The 24,123-nt window shown below is 40.7% G+C and overlaps 1 protein-coding gene across 3 annotated transcripts; it reads right to left on the bottom strand.

The window, feature by feature from the left end:
• Nucleotides 1-84: 84 nt before the first annotated feature.
• Nucleotides 85-23,732, bottom strand: rufy2 (RUN and FYVE domain containing 2). Of its 3 annotated transcripts, XM_084931712.1 has the most exons (20): nt 23,435-23,732; nt 21,826-22,022; nt 17,591-17,764; nt 16,882-16,999; nt 15,183-15,284; nt 14,943-15,066; nt 13,793-13,857; nt 13,621-13,686; nt 13,155-13,224; nt 12,537-12,638; nt 12,285-12,401; nt 12,033-12,125; nt 11,153-11,227; nt 10,957-11,054; nt 5,422-5,541; nt 5,085-5,214; nt 4,864-4,958; nt 3,787-3,835; nt 3,573-3,653; nt 85-3,338 (listed from the first exon to the last, which is right to left on the bottom strand). In XM_084931712.1, exons 2-20 carry the CDS (start codon nt 21,899-21,901, stop codon nt 3,195-3,197), a joined length of 1,899 nt encoding a protein of 632 aa, XP_084787838.1. In that variant the 5' UTR covers nt 21,902-22,022; nt 23,435-23,732; the 3' UTR covers nt 85-3,194. The 3 variants fall into 3 exon arrangements, with proteins under 3 accessions (XP_084787838.1, XP_084787821.1, XP_084787830.1); XM_084931695.1 differs by lacking the exons at nt 21,826-22,022; nt 23,435-23,732 and adding an exon at nt 20,136-20,862; XM_084931704.1 differs by lacking the exons at nt 21,826-22,022; nt 23,435-23,732 and adding an exon at nt 20,136-20,862 and having other exon boundaries at nt 12,324-12,401.
• Nucleotides 23,733-24,123: the final 391 nt, after the last annotated feature.

Genomic DNA, 24,123 nt, shown 5'->3' with positions numbered 1-24,123 from the left:
GAGTCCACATTTTGTTTAAAAAAAGCAAAGCTGATTCAAGTTGAGGACTTGAATCGGCTAGGAAAAAATGACAGGAAGCAGGAACCCATTCTGTGAGTGTTTAATCAGAAACTGCGAAACAATCAAGACAGACTGTTGGCAACAGAGTTAATTTTAAACTGCAAAGTAAGCTAAAGGGCAACAGTGGTAATCAATATTTATATACAATATTAATATGTATCAACTGTACAAGTCCCACATTAATCTGGGACATTTAAGACAAAAAACAAGACTAGTCTGGGTTCAGCTCGGAAATATCTGCCAATAGAGCTTCATGACATGTTTAGACGATATCTGAAACAATTTTATCACTTATTGAAATCATCCCCGGTCTATTGTCTCTTCACTGGAATTACAACATCCAGTACTTTAATGAAAAAAAAATCAATTTGTAAACTTTGCAAGCACAAAACCAGAATCTGCACTGGAACTCATATTTCAAACTTCCATTCAAAACTCTTAGTTTGGCAACACAAATGCACAATTTTAAAATGGTTAAACTTCCCCTCACGAATGGAGCAGCAGTAAAAAAAAAAAGAAAAAAAAAGGATTCTTTAACATGTGATTGCAACAAACTTCAAGTAAACAGGGGAAAGTTCAAAATTTTCAGGCTTATAAAAGTACAAATTAATGTGTATAAAACAAACTCAAATCTATACTTCATCCACTATGATTGGCAAGTGTTCAAACATATTTTGTAAGTAGGTAACACTCACGTTTACAACCACTAACTTTAGTCGTGATGTTCTCTAATTTCCAAAAAACAAATGAACCAGCCACACTGAGAACGACTGAGCTCACAAACTAGAGCTGACTGCATCGACCCCTCCTCTTGCTCCTTAAAGCAGCACCCACTGCATTAGTGTCACAAAAACAGTGAAACGTACCTTTAATGTTTTTTTCCCCCCTTGGCTAGTGTTGCTACTCTGAAATATTCTGGGCTCTCGTTTTAGATCCTCAGTGTAGAAATATAGGACTCATTTTGGCAACGTGAAAAGAAGGTAATCACTGCATTTACACAGGCACATATGGCACAAATACCACCAAAAAAAAAAAAAAAAAGTTCAAGTGCTTTTTATATCCTCACGGGAAACTAGTGTCAGCAGAGCTCAAGCTGTCTGGAGTAGTAAATAGTCTGCAGATTTAGCCTGAAGTGTGACTGCGTACAAATCCCATTTATAAAAATGTTCCTGGATTTATAAAAATGTAGTCCTAAGATTTTCCCAATGGTTATGCAAAGGAGTCTCAACATTAAATGCATACAGGATGACGAGTTCATAACTAACTTTGCTTGTGCATCTTCCAAGAACCCAAAGCATCTGAAATACGAGATCCCGGTGACTGAAGCTGAGCAACATAGACTGTATATTAAAGATGGAGATAATTTCTGGGTCTCGTGTTGTAATGGCCAGCAGCGAGCTTTCAGAAAGAAGTCAGACTATACAAATCTATTGGAATTTCTTCCCTTGAGCACCCTCATCTATGAAGTTAAACACATTCCTCATGAGATTATGGTCTTAATCTCTAGTGTTACATTTTACTAAATACAACATGATCTTTTATTTGTATATTATTGTCCCCATTGCAGTAAAAAAAAAAAAAAAAAAGCAGTTTATGCCTTTTAGGTAGACCTACTTTGTGACTTAAAAACCTGGTTAATCCCTTCCCTTCTGCGCATAATGTGACATCACGACTGCTGGGGTGTGCCACACATTAGTGTCGTTTCGGCTGGTTGTGCACCTCCGTTTTTGTGCTCAAGCTCAATGAGATGAGACTACTTCTACTCCTATACCAGCGCTGATGTGGAGGTTTCTCCTGAGTGATGACATCTATTGTTCAGGAAAAGACTGCAGCAAGTCCTGTTCAGTCCAACCTGTAGAATCAGTGTGTATAAATGTGGCAGTGGTGACATCACAATTGGTGCATGCAGCAAACAACACAGTGACCATGAACATCCCCCAAACATCGAGATGAGAAACGAGAAACACTCAGCTCACATAAGGGCTTTGCTAACCAGTGAGTCCATCTTTTATATACAGTCTAAGGTCCCAAAGTGCAACATGTCATGTCAGGACATAACATTACTTCTATGCCAAAGTCAGGTTTAATAAATAACTCCAGTACTTCAGATAAAAAGAGGCCTTTAGCCTATTTTATGAGGCCATGACCATCTTTGTTCTGTGGTGATTTGTCTGTCAACCACCTGCTGCTACAACGGTGACAGAAAGTGATTTTTTTGTTGTTGTTTTGTGGCACAATTCTTTTCTTCCTTAAACGCTGTCTGAGGCATTTTAACTCTTAATTGAGTTCTATTAAATCCATCTTAAAAGAAGGTGCAAAGGAGTCCGAGCCGACAGCCGTAGCAAGGCCACCATACTGCATGTGCAAACTTTAAAATCTCACCTGTTTGACTATAAAGTTATTGTGGAGACTTTGAGGACTAACAGATGCATTAGAGGTTTGGTTCTTAGAACTGTCTGCTTTTAGCTACAAGGAGTGTTCATCATAGTGCAGTTTCACTTCCACCTCTGCAGAGCCGTTTCTGCTTTCATAACCAAACACTCACACCCCCTGAACTTTAACATGAAGTCTTAGAGTTTGAGCTTTTACTTTAGTGACCATTTTTTGGAGTAGCAGTTACGACAAATGGTTACCTGCTCATTGGATTGTGCACCATAAACTAAATATGGTTTCTTTGTTATTTTCATTGAGACTTATATATATATATATATATATATATATATATATATATATATATATATATATATATATATATATATACATACACACACATACATACACACACACACACACACTTGGGGCTGACAGTCATAACTATTAATATTACAGCAGACTCTTCTCTGTCTGACTACAAGGGAAGATATTTTAGACTCTCTGCAGATGTTCTGCATTCAGAGTCAAGCAGCTACATCGACAAGTTAGACAGATGCACATGTCGCTCTTTTCTTTCTTTTTTTTCCTTCCTTTAAACAAATGACAAATCAAGTGTAAGGATCACAAAATGCATGTGCTCCACCCCTTAGCAGCAAACACTGTAGATATAAGTTGGCATATGGATCTTATACAACACTGAAGAGGTGGTACTCATGAGTGTGACTGTTTCGAGGCCGTCACGGCAGCGGCGCAGCACTCTTTCATGTTGGATTGGAGGAGCATCGCTGCAGGAGGAGGGCGTGGCAGGTGTCACAGACTCGCACTGGTTTGGGAGACGCTGGCAGAGGAAGCTCGTTGTCAGAGCAGCTGTTACAGAAAATCTCCCCACAGTTCCTACAGTGGTGCTGTAGAAAGAGACAGAGAGTAAAACCAACTTAAATGCTTCTGGATTCATTTTACATCCATTAAGATCAATGATTCTTTTAAGTATTTCTTGGGGTCTCTGAGGTTAAAACCATGACTGATCCTGAAGATCTTTTAGATAAAATGGGTGTAAAATCACAAACCATCCAAAATCATTCAGTGCTGAATACGACCCCGGTTCAAATGCAACTATCTGAAGTCAACTTAAGACAGACCTTTCTTCTTGAGATGGAGAACTCCTTCTCACAGAGCTTGCAGTGAGTGGCTTCTTTGTCCTTCAACCAAACCTGACCCCCCTGAAACAAACAACAAACCTGTGTTCTTAAATAGCACACAAACCAAAGTCAGCTTTGCTAACTACACTTATTCTGGGATTTTGCAGCTTCTTCTGATCCTTTTTTTTTTTTTTTATTAAACTGTCTGAATTACCTGAAGAGCTTTGTTGGCTTCTTTGATGTCCTCAATCTTCAGTTTGGATCTGATTTAGACAAAATGGACAAAGTTACCAATCGAAGGGCATGAATTTCATTTTGTAGCACACTCAGAGATAAAGAAGATTTTAGCTGTAATGATATTGCTGTTGTTACAGTTTTTCTGAATCGTTAAAACTGCTTAGTCTGGTGCCAAAAACCTTAAATAAAAGTATCAAACTACATTAAAATTAACTTATTCTCACTAAACACAATTTTCCCAGTGATCTACATGTGATGCCCAGCAAATGTCTTCTTCTTTTTTACATTAAACAGATGACAGCTTATAATTTAGATTTAAGCCTTAGTCACAGATGTCTAAATGCCTTTGTTGTGTGGCAGTGAAAAGCAAACTGGAAACTAACGATGCTCGTTTTTGCCACTGAAAAAAGAAAAACGTTTCCATCCATAACTTAAAATGTTCAGTAGGGTATCTCAAAAAATTTGACGGAATAACTCAAAAAATGTTTGAGTCAAAAGCTCAAAATTTTCAAGAAAAGAACTAAAAGATTTCAACTTAATAAGTCAAAAATTTGTGTTAGCTCTGCCAATCAGGAAGCTCTATAAAACACGTCATTTCAGTGTTACCCAGAAGGAGAAAGGGAGGAATCAGCTGTCCAACAGTTCATCATGACAACATCGATCAATACCTTTTATGCAGTTAAGGAGCCATTCAAAGCTGAAGAATCTCGCACCAATTTAATTTGTTTACACTTGCTACACATTGGTAGCTCACTCATGCTGTTAACACCTGATTTTGGCACATGTGTCTGTGTCATGTACTTCCTAGCAGCCACTGGTTGGTCAGTATGACAGTCTTTATAGTTCTCATGCTAGGATTTACTCGTAAAAAGGCTCATCTAGAATTGTTCCTATACCACATAATGTATATCTGATTCATAATCAAGTTTTAATATGCTGCATGAGAAAAATGTGGAAAGGCCAAGACTTATGAGACATTGCCTCACCTCCCTCTAAACTGCTAAGCAACTTTGTTATGGCAAAAAGAAAGCTTTTCAAAATAAAGTTTGCATACTCGCTGAGTTTGGAGCCAAGCTCCTCCAGAGCTTTTTCCTGGTCCTCACAAATGGTCTTCAGCTGAACATTTTCATCCTGGAGACGATGAAACTCCTGGAAAATTCAATCAAAGGGAAGCAAGAAAAGAAAAGGATCAACATATATCAAGTAAACGGAAATGTGTACTGTCATAAGCACAAACACAGCATCCTGTCCAGTATTTATTTTCCCCCATCTTACCTTTTTTAGACCGTTTATCTGCAGCGCCTCTGTGCTGAGCTGAGCTACTGAGTCCCTCTCCCTGTGCAGGTCATTTTGTAACGTCTGCCTCCACTCCCTCTCTATCTTTAGGTCCGTCTCCAGCTGCTGGCTACAGGTACAGCACATCCACATGTTTATATCAATAAGAAGGTGAAGGTGACAAAGTAATAGATTATATTATAGCATTCACTGATTCAAACATACATGGAAAAAAAATCAATGTATCAATTATTTATGTAAAATTTAGTTAAAGCAGATGTGCTCGTTATGTGTGGGTGGGTGTGTCTTAACCAATCAGTGTAGGCGGTTTGCTTACAGTTGCTTTTCTCTGTGTTCGATCTGCCGCTGGAGGCTGTCGGCCTTGTTTGCAAAATCCAGCTTGAAGCGTCTGGTGCCCTCCTCGGCCGAGGTGCGGTGCCGCTCTGCCTCCTGTAATCTGCACCATTATAACCAGGAACAAACTCAGGACCATGGAGAGAAAAAACTGGGAGGGCAGGGAAGAGGAAGTTGGGGTGTAGAGGGAGAAAACAACATAGGGAGATGGGCAGGAGGATGGACAGTAAAGTAAAGGAGGCACGGCTGAGGCTGGGATGAAGGAAGGTGTTGCAGTTTGAACTGCCAGGAAGTAAAACTGTGAGCAACAAAAGGACGCGTGACTGAGAATTTACCTGTGGGTGTTTAAAAAGAACAATAAGGAACACAAAAAGTGTAAAGACGGCAAAACAAAGATGCATAATCAAACAAAGCGTGGAAATCACCTAGGAGAAACTAATTGGACAAGGAGAGTAAAGGACAGCTGCTCTCACACAGAGTCTCTTTACCATTGCTTGTTTCAGACAGATTATTTTAAATCACAACTCATGCAAAGCTACTGTAGTCCTCTTCTTTTATTTGCTCCGCCATACTCTGGCTTACACTGACTGTTGACTGTTCACATAAGAAAATGTTTCTAAACACGGCATGCTAAAGGTTTCACAAAAAACTCAAAACATACCCGGCATTTTCAAAACATCTACCTTTATTGATCACGGTGATAAAAGACAGTAGTTGTGAATTTTAAACAGCTGTACTGACGGTTTCTTTTTCTTCAGATTAGAAGTATTAGGAACATGGAGTTAAGAGTAGAATTACTTCCTGATATATCACAAAAGTCAATAAATATGCCAAGACAAACACAATAACGCAGTTCCCTTGACAGGAACTCCAGAGGTTTACAGCTGTGTAACTACAGGTCTTTTCATTTGGATCAGCTGTCTGTTCAGCAGAGACAAAACATACTGACTGATCTAAAGCTGCTGGTCCCACAGAGTAGTATCTAAAAATCTCAACCTGACAATGAGATGAGCTGTGTGCAAATTCCTGTATTTTTTTAAAAGACATAGTGCACATATTTACTTTCCACTATATTACTTGAGTGTCCAAATTCTGAGCATGTGATCTAGGCTCTATATAGTGCCCCAACAATGAATGTAAACTACTTTCTGCTGACAATCTCACCAATCCTTACAATTTGTACCATTACAGTGTCGTGTGTCAGAGAAATGGAGCAAAGTTTTGTGTCTGAAATCTCCATTTAATGCTTACTAACCAGGGGTAAGGTTTTCCATGCAGAGAAAGCCGGCAGCAAACTAAAAGCAGCAGAAATTTCTGACTAAACATCTGCAGGGGGACCTCAGTGCCTGATTATGGTGAAATGTAGACAGCAGCAGAAACATTTTGTTTAGATTTGTGATGGTTTTCCTGTTCCAGCGCTTACTTGTGAGCATTAACAGTTTCGGCTGCCTGGGAAGAAAATAAAAACACTCTTCCTGGTGGAGGAACACACAGCAAAGAACAGAAACGGTTACTCAAACAACTCAGCCAAGGCAGTGTGGATGCCTTTAACTATTTTGCTAACAGGTGTATCTGCATTTTGTTTTTCTATAGTGGCGGGAAGGTCTTTAATGATTAAGTACTAGCACCTTCCACCTTTATTTTTCATCTTGACTAAACGTTAAAGAGACTCGACTCAGCGTTAGCAGGTAAAACCTCTCAGGAGCTGTGACACAAAAGCCGAGCGCATGCCCCTCTAACTCAATGTGATCGATAAATACCTCTATGATTACATCCAAACAGCCAGCTATCTCACAATCTGTGTTACTGCACATAAACTGACTACTGGAGACAGGAAGAATATGTAGCACTTGTATGTATGAGTGTGCACGCCTGCGCATGTTCATGAATAGTAGTGCATGATTAATTGAAAACGTTTTTTCAGTTTCTATTAAAGTATTAACTGTCTCAATATTGGATCAGTTAAACTGTCATGACAGAGTAAACTTTCCCTCACTTAGCACTAACCACAAACTGTATATAAAAGATGGACCTGGTTTCTGGATCTGAAAACTGAAGTCAGTGCAAACCCGCATACTTTCTAATGTCCAGCAGGGGGCAACCTGTCTGGTTTTGTAACCATGCTTCATTTACTTCATCATAACAAGCGGCTTCAAACAACGCTCATCTTTTACCGCTAATGTCTATTATCTCAGGCATATCTTAAAAAACTGGCAACATTTCAGCACTGCCAAATATAACAAATGCAATGTCGAAAGAACAGAAAATGCATTGTATATGTAAGTTACAGGTAGCTCGAACACACTATAAAAGAACAGTGAGCAGCACAGCCAACATGTAGCCAAGGAAGTGCATTATGATACTACACAGACGTTTTAGATGTCGTAGTTCTTCAAAAGTACAGCAACTCATTTGTAAATCTTATCAAACCTTTCATTAATTTACAGTGCTCATATATTCAATAAGGTGGCCACAAGGATATTAATAAACACTAGTTGTACTTAGCGCTGTGTTTAGTAACCAGCCTCCCCAGCACACTCTACACACTACAGCTGTGCAGAACTAGTTGATTAGACATTTAATGGTTGTGGCATCAGAAATACTAGCCGATTAAACATATTATCCGTATTTTATTAATACACGAGGACATTACTAGTTCAAAGAGGTTACAACACCACCGTCCACAACCTGGGGCTGCAAGCCAACAATCGCAGGCACCTCCTCCTTTCTCTTTTAATAGAAGAAGTTTTTAAAAAAAAAGCGAGGCGGGAAAGTATTCTGTAGTACTCTGTTTAAAAAATAACAATCATAGACGAACGTCTGTCAAAATAAACTGAAATATAACCAAGCAACTCAAGTGACGTGTAACCACATTCTGCACCGGGTTGTGGAAGACACCAAGGCCGCTACTTCGGTTATCCAAAGTCTGCAGACTGTACATGTTTGCAATGTTATACACGGCGGCATTTAAAACATGATTTGATTAGGGGTGTCTGTAGCTCAGGAGGTATGGCAGGTTCAGTCTGTAAGCCAAATATCGTTGGACAAGATAATAACCCGAAGTTGCTCTTCAATGCATCGGTATTCATCGGCGTATGAATAGATATGATAGAAAGCGTTTAACCATAGAAATAAGTGCTTAAATGAATGGATGTGAATGATGCTTGTAAAGCGCTTTTAGTGCTCAGGTAGATTAGAAAAGCACTGTATAAGAAGCAGTCTATCTACCATTAACACAATTAATGTGATTAATGGTTTCATATAGCTAAAATACAAAAATTCTAATGTATGATAAAGTTTAAGTTTATCATACATACACGTGGTAAATTTTTGGATGTTTTCTGTCTTTTAGAGTAGTCAACTAGTCTAATTTTTCCTCTCATTTAACAACTAGTAAGTTAACCACTAGGAGCATCCCTACTTTCAGCACAGCTACCTCTGAGAGAGGGTGGCATTGAGCCCATAAATGCCTACAGAAACATGGATAAGAAATTAAGAAAATTACAGCTAATGGAGTCAAATACTCTGACAGAGTTGCAAAAACGAGTCAGAGGGGTGAACAAACCTCTCAGTCTTTAGTTTAAAGTCGTCCTAAATGCAGCACGATGTTCAGTTTGTACATTATGATCCATAGTAGGAGTCTTTTAGGGTGGGCCTACATAACTTGCGTGTAACATCCCTCCATTTCTTACTCAGATCCTCCCCTCGTTTGTCATGTTTCAAAACACCAAGGTGGCAACAATCAAAGCTCTCACCTCACAGTAACTACATCCATTTTTTGTATCCAGTCACTGCTGACCAACAAACCTCTTAAAGTTGTTTGGATGCATTTTAACCAAAGATCACGAGACACGGCAATAATCTCTTTGAATCCCAGCACTTTGCTGATGAAGTAAATAAATCAAACATGCAGTCCCAGTTTCACCTGAATCTGTGGCAGCTCTCAGGCCCTAAAAACCATCTGAATATTATGTGCAAAAAAACAGGAATGTTCTTCTAAGTAAAGTCCGTTTAGTCATGCGCTCATATCCTCAGAAGGAGATGTCCTTGACTAGCTTATACTGGTGCTCTGTGTCTGTGCTGGCACACTTGACAAATGACATAGCAAGCGTTCTGGTCTGACTGAGCAGATCCTTATCACTGCACAGAGGAGCAGGGATAAAAATCGGGAAATGAAGAAAAAAAAAAAAAAACATTAAACATGGAGGTTTCGAGGGAGCAAAATGAATGGATGGAAGTTATAAAAGAGAAACAGAAGGGAGGGAAAAAAGAGGAAAGAAAGGAGGGAAGGAAGAAAGGATGTCAATACATCAGTGGCCCGGGTTATACTTAACACTTTTTGCGACTTAACATCACAAGCACAACAGGAAGTGTAAACGTAAGGCATTGTAACATTCATCAGAGTAAGCTTGAGTAATGAAAAGAAGTTGGAAAAAGAGGGCAAGGAAATGCAGAATATAGATGATTATGACTGCGACAGATAAATCTGGAATTTCCCAGCTACATCTGCACAACACTGCACTATCAACATGGACGATTTGAGCCTGGACACCAAGCTTTACACTCACAACAACTACATGTCCGATTCTCAGGGGGCGATTGTCCATTAGATGTAAATAAAGTGATTCTTTATATGATTAGATTTACTTTATTAAAACGTTTTAGCTACACCACAAAACTCCCACTAATGTGTCCTATAGCACCGGCCTACAAACATCTTTAGGATAGCAAAAAGAAAACATTCACAACCAATCGCAAATAGGATGGAACAGATTTAAACCAATGGGAGAGGAGATGGGAGAGGTGGAGTGTGTTGACTGGAAGACAATGGGCTCGGGTAGGGGAGGGGGGGTCATAAAGCATCAATGAACTCGCATATAAAACCACAAACATGGAGCACGTACACACTGAAGGACTGAAAGACATGGGCCAATAGCAACAGAGCTGAACATGCATGAGATTTACTGCAGTGTGTCAGATATGATAAATATGGGATTGCAGGGTTTCCACAAGGAAACTAGTAATAACATATTGAACTATTGTCTTGATGCTAGGCATCTGCCTAGTGGCTCTGCTCCCCTCTGAAGAAGAAAAAAAAAATCAAACAAAGTTTTTGTCTTTTTTTTGTAACCACTGCACAAATCAAAAACAATTAAATGTTTAGGGAGAAGAGAAAGGTGCATTTCTACTCGTTTGTTATGTTTTATGTGACTTTTATTACTTCTATGGGCTACCATCAACCAATCTGCCCTATAGAACATATTGATTAATAATCATAGTCCCAATTCTTTTCTGTATAGAGTTATTTACACCGAAACATAACAACATCATCAAAAAAAATTCTCAGAAATATCAAACTTACTTTTCTAAAGAGGCATAAAGTATTATCAGCTTAACTTAAAGGTTCAGAAGTCTGAACAGAGCAGCAGAGAACATGGTGGAAACACCTGGACGTGAAACAAAGGGGACAAAGTGCTTTGACGGTGTGTGCTGTGCATCCAGAGGCTGTGTGTCTCACCTTTGCTCCAGCTGCTTCATGGTGGCAGTGATCTGATTGGTCTTCTCCTCCAGACGACTGATCACATCATTCTTCTTCTTCATTTCCTCGTCAGACGACTTAAAAAAAAAGAAAAAAGGGAAGTAGTAAGGATTACTATAGTTCTCTGTTATTTCTGGACCTTAAACATTATATGACGATGAGTGTGTGTTTGTACCTGCATCTTCTGGTACATTTCTACATTGATGGCTTTGACCTCATCCAGCTGCTGTCTCAGTCCAATCAGTGTGTCCTATTAATGAAATCAGAGACTTAGCTGTGTTCTGGTCCAGTATTGGCTGTCTTCTTTACGCACACATGCATGTTTTTTGTTTTTTTGACTTACTATAGCAGTTACAGAAAACTGGATGCTCATATTAAACATTCCCTGTGAGACTTCAGACGGCTCTAAATGCTCTGTTACCAACAAGTTCTTCTACTCTTCATATCAAAGAAAGCAGATAATTATTACTGGCTGCAATCCAAGATAGTGAAGTTAAGTTTGGGTCGAGTGCAGGACAAGATTCTCTGTAGAGAAGCAACTGAATGATATAAAGAATCTGCATAACATCAGACTGACCAGTGAGTCACCTGGTAGGGAACCGGGAACGAGCTGGTTAGCAGTGACTGAACATTAAAATCAGGAGTGTGAGGGTTATAAATTGATCCTAATCACAGATTGGGTTATTTGTTTTACCAATAAAAGTTAAAAAATAAAATAAAATACTGGCATTCACCAGTGCTTCCCCTCAGCCTCCTAGTCCATATACCTACGGTATCAATTTGAAAATCCTAGGTCACCTCCTTATCACGTTCACAAGACTTTCAGAAAACTCATCCCATTCACAAACTTGGGAATCCATGTTGCCCACCCACCCGGCAGGGTGATGACAATACCCCATCAACCTTTTTTGAACAGGTAATGATGGCTGACATTTTCTATCCATTGCAGTTGGAATTTTAATTATGTTTGCATCTCCTCACAAAGATGAATTAATGCCGCTCCTTCAGTATCAGTAACTAAGAATCTGTTCTGCAAACAAAATATTTGTTCTTACCTGTTTTTCGTGAATATCTTTCTCCAGAAGTTTCATGGCGAGCTCCATTTCCTGCTTCATCGACACCTGGACCACCAGCTCATTCTCCACATCCTGAAAATGGCAAAATGCATAAATGTAATGTTTGTTTATAATGACGTCATGAACACATTCCACACACACGCACACACACACACACACACACACACACACACACACACACACACACGCGCGCGCGCGCGCACGCACACACGCGCACGGCCACTGTCTGACCTGTCTGAGCTGACACTCCTCTTTTAGCTGTCTTCGCACCTCGTTGTACATCTCATCCAAACCCTGACGAGACTGTTTGTACGTGTCTCTCTCCACTGACACGTCACCTTGAGTTAACTAAATTAAAAAATTAAAAAAAAAAAAAACACCAACAGGGAAACTTTATATGGATGGATTGTAAGACCTAATTTCCATTTCACTTTTAGTTGAAAAAATAACATTCAGAAACGTTCATTTTGTGACACAGTGTACCTCTAAATGTTGCTGCGTCTTCAGCAGAATGAGGCTGTTTTCACTCCTCAGCTGCTGGTTTTCTTCCTGCAGTTTGATGATGTTGTTCTTGGCTATGGCTAACTGCACACACAAACATATCCACATGTATTAGGAAACATGTTTAAAACCAGAGTTAAAATCTAGTATGGTATAAAGGGATATCACAAGTAAAAGCCTGTCTTCACTTGTTTTGCAAATTTAGGTTTCTTCTACCCACACACATTGGACATTTTGCTTAGCAAATGGTCACAAAAAAGGCAAAGCTTAAACACAGATTTGTTGGCTTTACTGTACACGACTTAAAGGAGTAGTCACCCTTCAAAAGCCCAATTTGAAAAAGAAAAACCCTGATAAGAAACTCCAAATTTGGCCGGAGGATTACAGCTTAAAGGTTAGACATACCTCAAACCTCTAACCAAGCGGTGTCACTAGAGAGCTGCATGTGCAACCGTGTAACTTGGTGAAAAGCATTGTGCCAAATAGGCTGTAAGGGCTTTCACAGACGCTATTATACTCCAAATATACTCTATGACTTTAATGTGTAACAGACAAATGCTTCTCCACACAGGTGACAGGTGGGTGATTATTGGTTCTCACCTCCTCAATGAGTTTAGAGTTGGACTTCTCTAGAGAGTCGACTCTGCCCTGAAGCCCGTGAACTGTGGAGCTGCATGAAGAAAAAACATTATGGTGGGCCTCTGACCTCTATATGAGTTTCATTAAATTAATGTGCAAACATTTAATATTTCGTATATGAAACCAGGACTGCAGTAGCTGTAATATAATCACAGCCGCCACACAAGTAGGGTTTGTTTAAAATTGTTAGCATTAACGAAAGACTCAGATTAGTCTACGTTCATTACTATCAAGTCTGTGAGAAGACAAAAGTTGGATTTCTAAACCACCCAGACGGGTTTAATCTCAAACTCTGGAATACTTTTATTCTGGGAAGTGTTGTGGTAAAAATACAAAAACTTCCTGCAACTTCCTGTCAGTTATTAACAGCACAATCTGCAGGTCGTCCAGCACACAGGTCTGTTTCCAGTACAAACAAATGTCTTACTTGAGCTGTCGGTTCAGTTCCTCTACATAATTCTTCTGATCCAAGATGGATGCTATCTGGCTATTCCTGTTGTCATAGAAACAGACAAGAGATAGAGAGCTGCATCACATTTGGGGAAAGAAACCAGCTGCATCAAACTGAGAAGAGAGAAGAAGAAGAAAAAAAATCGTACCTCTCTTCACTCCTGTAATCATCTATATCATTCTTCAAATACATGGAGAAGTCGATCACCCCGACCTTAAATGAATAAAACGAAGGCGCTAGTATCACTCAAAGGCAGGCATGTTGCTTTTCACAACGACTGCACAAACATCAATTTGAAGGAATCTGAAGAAATCCAGACCATTTACAGAAATTAGATGCCTACAAGGATATGTTGACTTATTTAAAAGTCACAAAACAATATATGCAATTTGTAACTACAAAAATGTATCAATTAACCGCATGCATGCATAAAAGCCACCGGCTCGCTATAGCACTATTAAAATGGTGAGTTGGAGAAGAGCTGATAAGAACTTAAAGGAAAGTTAAAGTAAACCAAGTCACCATCCTTTGGTTTCATCCTGTCAAAGGAGAGGATGTTATCTGTTAAATGACCTCAAAAATTGAAACATAGTACTGCTTGTCTTCTAATTCACACGCTCTCATTTCATTTCTGCCCAGTCAAGCTCTCTACTGGTGCTTGGCTTCTACGGTGAAACACAGAGCAAATGAGAGTCTTACAGACACTTTTAGACACACTAGATGCAGCTGTAGATGTATTCAGGTTTGTGTAATCTGCTGTCCTGGGCTAACGGTTGAGGCAGGATTGGTTTTCGTCACCTCTAGTCAACACAAGATTTCTGCTACCTAATGAAACATGCAGGGCTTTGGGTGTTGTGTCTATATCTTTATATTGAGGCCTCTGAGGCTCCAACATGAACTCCAGTGGCTCTGAATTTTGTTTATTGCGCCGTTAATCAAAATCATGATTAAAAGAAGGAAGAAGGAGAATTTAAAAAAGGCAGTTTCCAATTGATTAATGCTGAAAATAAATATTAAGAGAGAACACAGATTGTTTTTACAAAGGGAGTCAGAGATGCAGAGATAAAATAACTTAAACTGGCAATCACACTTCCTGAAACCACACAACAAAAGATAAACTGCTTATGCTCAAAGGTCACGTAGTACAGGACAAATGAGTAACATTCTTTGCTCCACTGACACAAAACACCACCCTCTGGTGCTTAGTATGGTGTAAGCAGGAAATTAAATAAAACTGGCTGCACAGCAATGTCAGACTTTTTCTAATATCAAAATATTTCTCCCCGTCAGTGGCGTACCTGAGAGTCCAGGTCCTCGCCTTTCACACACAGGTTAGCATCGATGACGTTGAGGCCCACCAGCAGGCCCACGATCACTGCTCCCTCCTCCTCCAACATAAGAGCCGAATTCTCATAGAAATCACTGAGGAAGCGAGACATGACATCATCTGTTACCCTCAACGGCCTGAACAGTCAATCGGCAATGTTTCATTATAAATATATAATAATATTCACATATACACATTCTCTCTGGTGTACCTGAGCAAGTCTTTTCTGGTGATGAGAAGTCGCAGGTAGTCGGCTAGCCGTTTCTGCATGAGAGCCAGGCGCAGCCATGCTCTAGCTCTGCCTAATGGAGTCCTGGAAACAAACACCAGTGATAAGGTTGGATTTCAAGGTGTTTCTGAGGGTCTGTCTACTCAAGTCTGCAGTAGTTAGATTCTATTTAACCCTGACTCTTGTTACTGTTCATCATCTATGAGATGGGAACAAGAAAGTGCAGCATTCAGTATTTTCTCTTAAAGTTTGACAGAGATTTCGAAACATTTTCTAAATACTGAATACAAGCTTTTTCTATTTTCAGTGTATTGGTTTTCTCTCTCAATCCGAACATCCAAAACTTTGCTTTCTTTGTGGGCACAGACACTGTTTGAGCTTCCTTGTATCAAACCTTTGCGTCGGCACTCAGTGTTGCTAAAATCCTGCTTTTTTGCACGTCTGTTGCTCTTACTCAGCCCCAGCAAAGGAAACAGACTCTGTTCTCTGTGTGAAACAACACAACTGTTCCTCATTTAGGACCAGATCAAACTCGAGAACTTAAAGCGTGGCGTGGAAACTGTCCATGAACGAGGTTTAGCGTAATCCTCCTCGCTAGATCCACTGAAGGACACACCTTCAGTATGAACGCAGGACACGACACTTTTTGTTGTTGCTAAACACATCACTTCCAAACTACATAAAGGTTGGTCCTCCTCTATCGCTAACATTATTTTTCAGAATTTTCTGAAGTTTCTGCCAAAGACAGTCCCACGTGTCACATGTTCAGAAATTGTGTCGATATGAAAGAAGAATAGGGAAATAGGAAGAAATGAAGCGGCAGAACGATTAAAGGTGAAGTGAAAGTAAACACCCAGGTACTTCCCTGAGCTGGCTCACGTCACATTCTCATTTCAGCGTTGATTTGCAGTCTCACACTGAATCCCTGTAGTGCTTGTTTGCATTTACACCTGTGCACTGCTCTCTGTGTTTGTGTCACAAGTGGAGCTGATCGGGGCGACCGTGGCTCAGGGGGTTGGGAAGCGCATCTGTAACCGGAAGGTCGCCGGTTCGATCCCCGGGCTCTCTATCCTGGTCGTTGTGTCCTTGGGCAGGACACTTTACCCTACTGCCCACTGGTGTTGGCCAGAGGGGCCGATGGCGCGATATGGCAGCCTCGCCTCTGTCAGTCTGCCCCAGGGCAGCTGTGGCTACAACCGTAGCTGCCTCGACCAGTGTGTGAATGTGAGAGTGAATGAATAATGGCATTGTAAAGTGCTTTGGGTGCCTTGAAAAGCGCTATATAAATCCAATCCATTATTATTATCATGAAATTTGAGCTAAGAGAGCTACTACCCTGTTTTGCTGAAATATAGAAAAGAATGAAGCCTGTAAAATGAGATAACAACCTGTGTCTTCACTGGAAAAACACTAGCTCCTGCATTAGCATTAACAGCAAGCTAGATGTAGTTAAAACCCTATTACATTGATTTAACAGAGGCATTATCTGTGCTCTAATCAGTAAAATGTCTACACAGAAAAGCAGATAATTCGCGGCTGCGTCATGAGATGTATAGCACTTTTTCTGGAGAGGTGTATGTAGTACTATAAATCAAGCTTTACTTCTGATTATGATTGTACGGTGGACGAGAGGTCAAGCCATATGAGAGCAAACGTGTGTGTAAATACATGTACTTCTTACTTAAGTCCTGGCAGGTCTCGTACGGACGCTGAGATCTCTGCCGCTTCGGGACACAGTTTCTCCACCAACTCCAGAGGACCCCACAGGGACTTATTAAAACCCAGAAAGGACTTCTTCACTGGGAAAAGGAGAAAGCAGGAAAAATCAGACATCACAGATTCCCAGCTTACACATAAAATTAACGCCAGCAGGAGCAACAAACTAAATCACAAAGTTGGAACAAAAACTGGCCAGAATATGGAGATTTATGAGTCACTGAGAGACGTAAGACCACTGAACAACTGCTCTCCATCATGGACAAGACATCACACCTGCTCATATACTACAGAGGCACCAGAGCTTATTATCACTCAGATTTATTAAATCCCACTGCCATAAAGAACACCTCGGGAAATCGCTCCTGCAGTTCTCTATAAAACCTATAAATTTCTGAATCAAACTCTCTTCTTTTTCAGAACTGTGGATATTATTTATTAATGCCATGTGCATTTTTTTATTTTATCACCACTGTATATAATGTTTTGCACTACCTCACATTTAAGGCCTATGGTACTTCTTTTTTTTTTTTTTATTATTAGAGATTACTATACTGTATGTATTTTTCTTTGTGTTGCTGTTTAAACACAGTAATTCCCACTGCACGTTCAGTAAACAACAATGACAAATGATCTATCGTGCAGTTACACTAGCACAACGCTGACATCTTTACCTCTGAGCCCGTGTTTGAGGCAGTGCTCCATGACCACAAAGAACTGCTGGAGAGGGGGGTAGTCTGAGTCCAGGGTCCGCCCGAAGCTCAGAGCCGACTCGATCAGACCTTTGATACTCAGCTTGGCCATATTCAGTAAGTTAGCTCGTTCCATGGCCATGGGGTCTCGCAGGGCTGCGGGAAAACAACCGGCAAACACTTTTAAAAAAATATCCATGGCTTTACATTTTCCTCGTACAGAAATACAGATTTAGAAAGAAATTATATGGAGTCTATTACATTCTCTTAAGAACTCCATGCAGAGTTTAATCTAGGTTGCACAGACACTGCACAGCAACAAGAAATAACTATTAAGAATGATTTATTTACCTTTACGTAACACATTATTTCTTTTGTATACACAGAATGCAGATAGAAATTAAAAGGCAACTATCTCTCAGCAGGAGCGCCACCAGAATGTTTTCATAGGGGTGGCCATATTGATAGCACAGAAAATAGGTACACCAAATAAGATTTTGAAATCTATAATAATCTGTTTTAACTGACCGATTGATTGACTAATTGACTGAAAGTCCCAACCATTAGTTAATGATTGAAAAGGAAGAAGCTTAAGAGTCACTCTCCCAGAATAGAGTTAGCTTAAAGAGCAAACTTGTTCAGGAAAAACAAATAAGTATTAGATCATGTAAAACTGAAAACTGTTGCCTGTCTCTATGTTGGCCCTGTGATCTGTCCAGGGATTGGCACCAGTTTTTCTGCAACCTTATTACATTATTACCAACACAGGACAGTTTTGCCAGGGGGGTGGGGTGCAAATTTGGCCCCCACTTGGAGGCACCCCTGTTTCTCAGAGATTTGGGGGGCTTCATTTAATGATCATTTTCAAGATGTCTCACTTTAAAAGCTCGACAGATTGATGATGTTTTTGTCAGAGGGCTAAAAAACTGAGTCAGAAGGGGTTAATGTCATACAGCTGGTAATTATCAGAGACAAGCTTGCTATACTGAGTAAATACCTTGACGTCAGGTTGCATATTTGTAACATTTTCTGATAGTCTACCTGAACAGATCAGAAATGTGTTAACAAATCTTTGTCCCAGTTCTGCACCCATTATGGAAATTATCCTAGGCATGAAAAGCCAACATCCCAGAGAGGTAAGGCTTTTAACTAGACAACCCAGTTAATGTAAAGCCAAACAGCAGAACAGGACACAGCAGGGTCAGGTGAAAGCGTGCAGATATGTTGCCTAGCACCTTTAATTGCAGTGACAGGTTGGCCCTAGAGGGAAAGACTTATCAAACCAGGTCATGTAAAGCTGTTGATACTAAAATGCTTAACACATGTACCATTATGAACGTTAAGGAAGCCTATTATACTCGACTTTATTCGCTGGTCATATTACACATGAAATAAAAACCCTCTCAAAAAACAAACAAACAAACAAACAAAAAAACAGGTCAGTTAGGCGGTCAAATGCTTCATTACAGATATTTTTTTAAACACTTGTCTCTGCATGATGTCAGTGAGTGCAAATATCCACAGCAGGTTTCTGAAGCTGGCCACGAGCCAAATTTGAAAACAACAAAACACATGTCAAACATTTAAAAAGGTTTAAAGTGTTTACTATCCCTGCAAACAGAACATTGATTCAACTTAGCTGTTTTTGTGCCCTACCAATAATGTCCACCCCTCAGTTTAAAAAGCACTTGGTTAAAGAGGTGTAAGTGGTTTAAAATAGCTCCTATCAGACAGATGACCTGATGGACAACACCAGTAGATTGGAGAAGACAAATAAGAACCTCTTTGATCTGTTAACCATGCAAAGTTACTCTAGTAGAGCCAAATAAGAAATGTGCATATACTGTGCCTTTGAACAGCTAAATTGTCTTGAGTGTTGTCATAAATCATGACAATCTTTCCACAGATACATCTTCATCAGACTAAAACACAGAGGTGATGCAAAGCAATTAAAAGCAACAAGCTCACTCGTCGCATAAGGCTGGAAGTTGCAGGGGTTTAAAATTCGTGCTAACAATGCAAACATTTATCAGAAATAACTGTTAACTGCCTGTTTCATCCTTAATTCAAACACAAGTCCGTGATGTACATCTGAAACCAGCCAGATTATTTATAGCTCTGAGTGTGGGAGGTGATGTGGTGACAGAGACAGACACTCGGGCTGCTGGGCAGAGGCAGTAAAGCTCTACAGTTACTGATTTTGTGAGATCACCAATAGGGTGACAACACATGCAGCTAACAGCTCTGCAGCATGATACAAACCCCGGGGGATGCAGAGGGGCATTTTCCATTTGCACCAATGCAGCATGTGATGTTGCAGGCAGTAAAGCTCCAGAACAACTAATAACAATAAGGCATGGGGATCTATTGTGCAAAAATCACACCGTTAGAAGTATTAATTAACTTAATTAGCGACTGTTTTAAGGTAACCAACATCCAAATTAGTTACTGGATGTCATCAGTCCCGTCATCAGTAACCAGGCAGTCCTTCACACCCTCACGGCCCGAGAAGCTCATCAAACTCTACCTTGGACGGCCCAGTCTCCTGGCAGGGACGTTCTGTGTTCCGACACTTTGGGCAGGACGTGAATGCTTCCTGAAATGGTCTCGGACGCCTTTCTGGCCAAAGCGAAGATAGGAGCCTGCCATCGCCCGTCTCCTCCACCTCCTCTCACCGTGCTGCTGCTGTTAGCTTTATCCCCTGCAGCAGCTTTCTCCTCCTGAAGCCTCAAAATCCCAAATACCTGGGATTTATCCTTGCTGCTGTCCGCTTCAGACAGAGACAGGTCGTGCTCTGCTGACGATGCCATGTTCAGGCGCTGAAATGACTGTAGCTAGGTGTGCTCTCCGCTGCGAAAACAGCCAGATTCAAACGGTTTCGCTAACCGTCAGCGAGCTAGCTTTGATGCTCAATTCCTCTGGCGAGCATAATGACAATCGCTGCGTATATGTCTATTAAAAAATACCTGTGATGGCACTGGGCAAAGCAATGACAGCTCTAACCAGAATCAAAACCTGTCGTTACGTCTCCGAGCTCCAAAACGTATATTTGGCGCCGCTCTCGCTACATGATGAAGGTGAGCGCAGGTGCCGACCGCACAGAGAACCGCTGCTCAGTAAACGTGTATTTTCTATACATCGTGGTGGCGTAAAGATTTGTTTACAGCCAGCAGACCTAACCGATAGTTGGCGTCTCCGCCGTGCCACTGCACCCGCCCGAGGGGAGGTGTCACACACGGCTCACAAGACACACAAAAGGGAGCACTACGTAATGATTTTAGAGCCTACTCTGCCGCCCCCTGCTGCTGGAAACGGGAACTGCAGCTCTGCCCGCAGGTGGAGCGTGTACAGAAAAATAACAGGCTCCTTCCGAATAAAATCTGTCTTCTTTCTTGCTACCTTTAGGGGTCGCCACAACGGACCACCTGCCTCAATCTCACCCTAGCATCCTCCTGTGTCACACCAACAACCAACATACATGTCCTTCACAAAATCCATGAGTCTTCTCTATGGTCTTCCACTTTTCCTCTTGCCTGGCAGCTCCACATTCAGCATCCTTTGCGCAATGTATCCACTATCCCTCCTGTGCAAATGTTCAAACCATCTCAACCTTGTCTCTCTTTGCCTCCAAACTGCTCAACTTGAGCTGTTCCTCTGATGTACTCATTTCTAGTCTTGTCCATCCTAGTTACTCCCCATGAAAATAAGCTCTGCAACCTCTCTTGTGCAGTCAGAGCAGATCGCCGATGTCTTCCCACCCCAACCTTGAACTCATCTACCATGGCGTCCCATGCCCTCTATACTAAACCTACAGTAGAAAATTCTTAAATAGCAATGCAGAAGAATATTAAAAAAGAACAGTGGAAATCATAAACACCCCCACACAGTCACCAGTATAGAGAAAGAAGACAAATATTGGCAGAGAGCGCAGCTAAATGGAAAACTTGATTAGGTTTAGAGCTGACACTAAAAGCTGCAGCTAATAATCATTTTATTTTCAAATAATCTGAAAAAATAAAATGCCATTCAGCAGATTCAGTGAACACAACAGCATAAAAATGAAGCATCATCAAACTTATTTGCCATTGTCAGTGGCTGGTTTTCTAAATCCCTGAACATCCTATTAAACTCTTGTACCTCACCTGTTTTAAAGCAGTGATTTGTGGGTAAGCCACTGTTTTTCAATGTGAGAGACCAAACAGAAATTTCCATCATACCTTGGCTGTAGGCTAACCGCTCCATACTCTCACTATGAGTGATGCCCCAGCGGTGGAGACTCTGAGGGGAGTACATGATGAGTAGGGCTCTTTTCTGCCCACTGGGAACTGAAGAGTAGATCCTCCCTCCTGAAGTTGTCCACTCTGATCGGTCAGCTCCACAGTCAGCTTATCTTCAGTTTTCTAATATCCCACTTCTGAGGAACAGATAGTAAAGAGGGTAACAGACTTTTAAGCTCTTTAAGATTAAACTACATAAGTGATTGGCATTATTTTGACTTCTTTCATACATAAGAGCACCTAAAGTCATACATTGCTAGCATTTGTTCACCGGCACACCAGGATGTGAAGATGTGGATGTTTTTGAGGTAAACACACTCTGATTATCTGCTGCACTTCCTCTTTTTAAATCCTCATTTTGATCACTGACCCCCAAAACACATCACTCACATATACAAATCCTTTGATGTTAATAATAATATATGCTAAAAGTACCTCTGCTCAAGTATTTCATTTATCCTAAAAACTAAATTTCCCAAAATGTAAGTGTATTTAAGTAAAAATACACTCACCAACACATTTAACAGAAGGCTTTTTACCTTTTCTTTCAGCTATAAGGAATGCATCCACTGGGCCACCGCCTTTCCATCATACAGATCTAAAAGCCTCCAACTACACCAGCAGCACAATCCATTACAGTTGTGGCAGCATAGAGGGTTATAGCACACTACACAACAAAGAGCACTGTTTCTCCTCTCTCTCTCCATGTCCTGCTCTCTCTAATACCTCAGGGCTGACCAGGAATCATATGACCAGGTTTGTGCAGATCTGTGCATTCCCTGAATGCTACCACCATTAATTCTCTGAATCTTCATTTGTCAGTCCAGTCAGCAGAGAATAAAAAATTCAGGCTTCTGCTATCTCAGTTTTTTTTCCATACCTCACTGAATTTGTCTGTATCCATCTTTATGTCGTGTTTGTTAGAGTCACCGAGTATAACCATGACTGTATAACTATGCATCACCGTTCAAATTAAAATGCACTGGATTTCAAATGTAGTTATTATTTTATTTCATATTTTAGAGCAGTAGCTTTAATACATTTCAGTTAAAACTTCTTTAGAACCAGAGCTGTATCATGTTCCCGTCTATCTCCTCCCTCCATCCATGAACCACACCTAAACATTCTCCCTACTCACTACACACCACTTCCAGCATGGTGTGTTTTTGTGCCATTTGACAATCCCTGGGACACGCCCTTCTGCCCGAGAGACAGCACAATGAGCCAATTGACATCCCCCACTGGAAGCTCTTTCCACCAATAGGGGTGTGGTACTGTTTCATCGTAGTAGGCAGCCATTCATTGTGCAGCAATGCTGCTGCAGTTGGAGTGGTGCTGTGATCACACTCTGACAGAGTCACAGATTTATTAATTTTAGTTTCAATGACAAGGAGCAAGGAGGCTATCAGGAGTGACACATCTTATAAATAGAAAACACAATATAATTACAATGTGCACACTACAGATTACAGTATGTGTGACAGCTAAGTATCACTCCACCACTCATAATGTGCCGTCGTTACTTAAACATGTGGATGCTGCATCTCACCTCAACAGGAAAAAGCGTTGCGTTGATCCTCGGTTATGTCAGCGTCTCAGCAATCTGTAATCCGGTCACTTTCAGGTGATGACTCTGTGAAAGATTGGTTTGATGTACATCAAAGGTTCACCTTATCCATCCAGTTACCAGCTCCCAGTCATCTGGTGACAATAATCTATCTATCTGTCTATCTTGCAGGTGGTGTATGGATGCAGTATCACAACATGACTGTCTGTAGTTCAGGAGGAGTAAGCCGGTACACGCTTGGGGGATATCACCGACAGAAACCACAATCATCACCCCACATAGCACCCAATGACAAGAGAGCAGGGAAGCTGTATGGGGGAGGGGTTTAGGAGTAACACAAGCAAGAACGGAGAGGAGGCTGAAAAGGGGATAAATACAGCAGAGACGAAGGGGAGCCGACAGAAGACACAAAGCAGGAAGAGACTGAGACCAGTGGGTCTCTTATTTGTGCTTATATGTACACATTAGTGTGACACTCTGAATGTATGAATGAAATGTATAAAGATATGAATGAAAACATGGAATTGTCTGTGAATAGTGACTTCTGAACACAAGAGGGGAGGGGCGAGTCTGTTACCATCCAATCAGAAGCAGGAAGCAGAGAGAGGGTCTCAGTGAAGCAGAGCGGTGATTGGTTCAGTTTGGGAGTGAATGACTCTGCAGCTCAGAGA

Source organism: Perissodus microlepis, chromosome 1 (assembly GCF_051167445.1).
Source record: "Perissodus microlepis isolate ML-2025 ecotype Zambia chromosome 1, ASM5116744v1, whole genome shotgun sequence".
NCBI lineage: Eukaryota > Metazoa > Chordata > Actinopteri > Cichliformes > Cichlidae > Perissodus > Perissodus microlepis.
Note: the sequence above shows the minus strand (reverse complement) of the source record. Positions and strands in the feature narration are given on the sequence as shown.

What these genes read in the sequence shown, in the direction of transcription:
- rufy2 (XM_084931695.1), bottom strand. Translation starts at nt 20,418, where the DNA reads ATGGCATCGTCAGCAGAGCACGACCTGTCTCTGTCTGAAGCGGACAGC. An exon ending in ACCAGAAAAGACTTGCTCAG is followed by an intron (nt 15,067 to 15,182) that starts GTACACCAGAGA and finishes TCGCTTCCTCAG; the next exon opens with TGATTTCTATGAGAATTCGG. An exon ending in AAATGTACCAGAAGATGCAG is followed by an intron (nt 11,055 to 11,152) that starts GTACAAACACAC and finishes TTTTTTTTTAAG; the next exon opens with TCGTCTGACGAGGAAATGAA.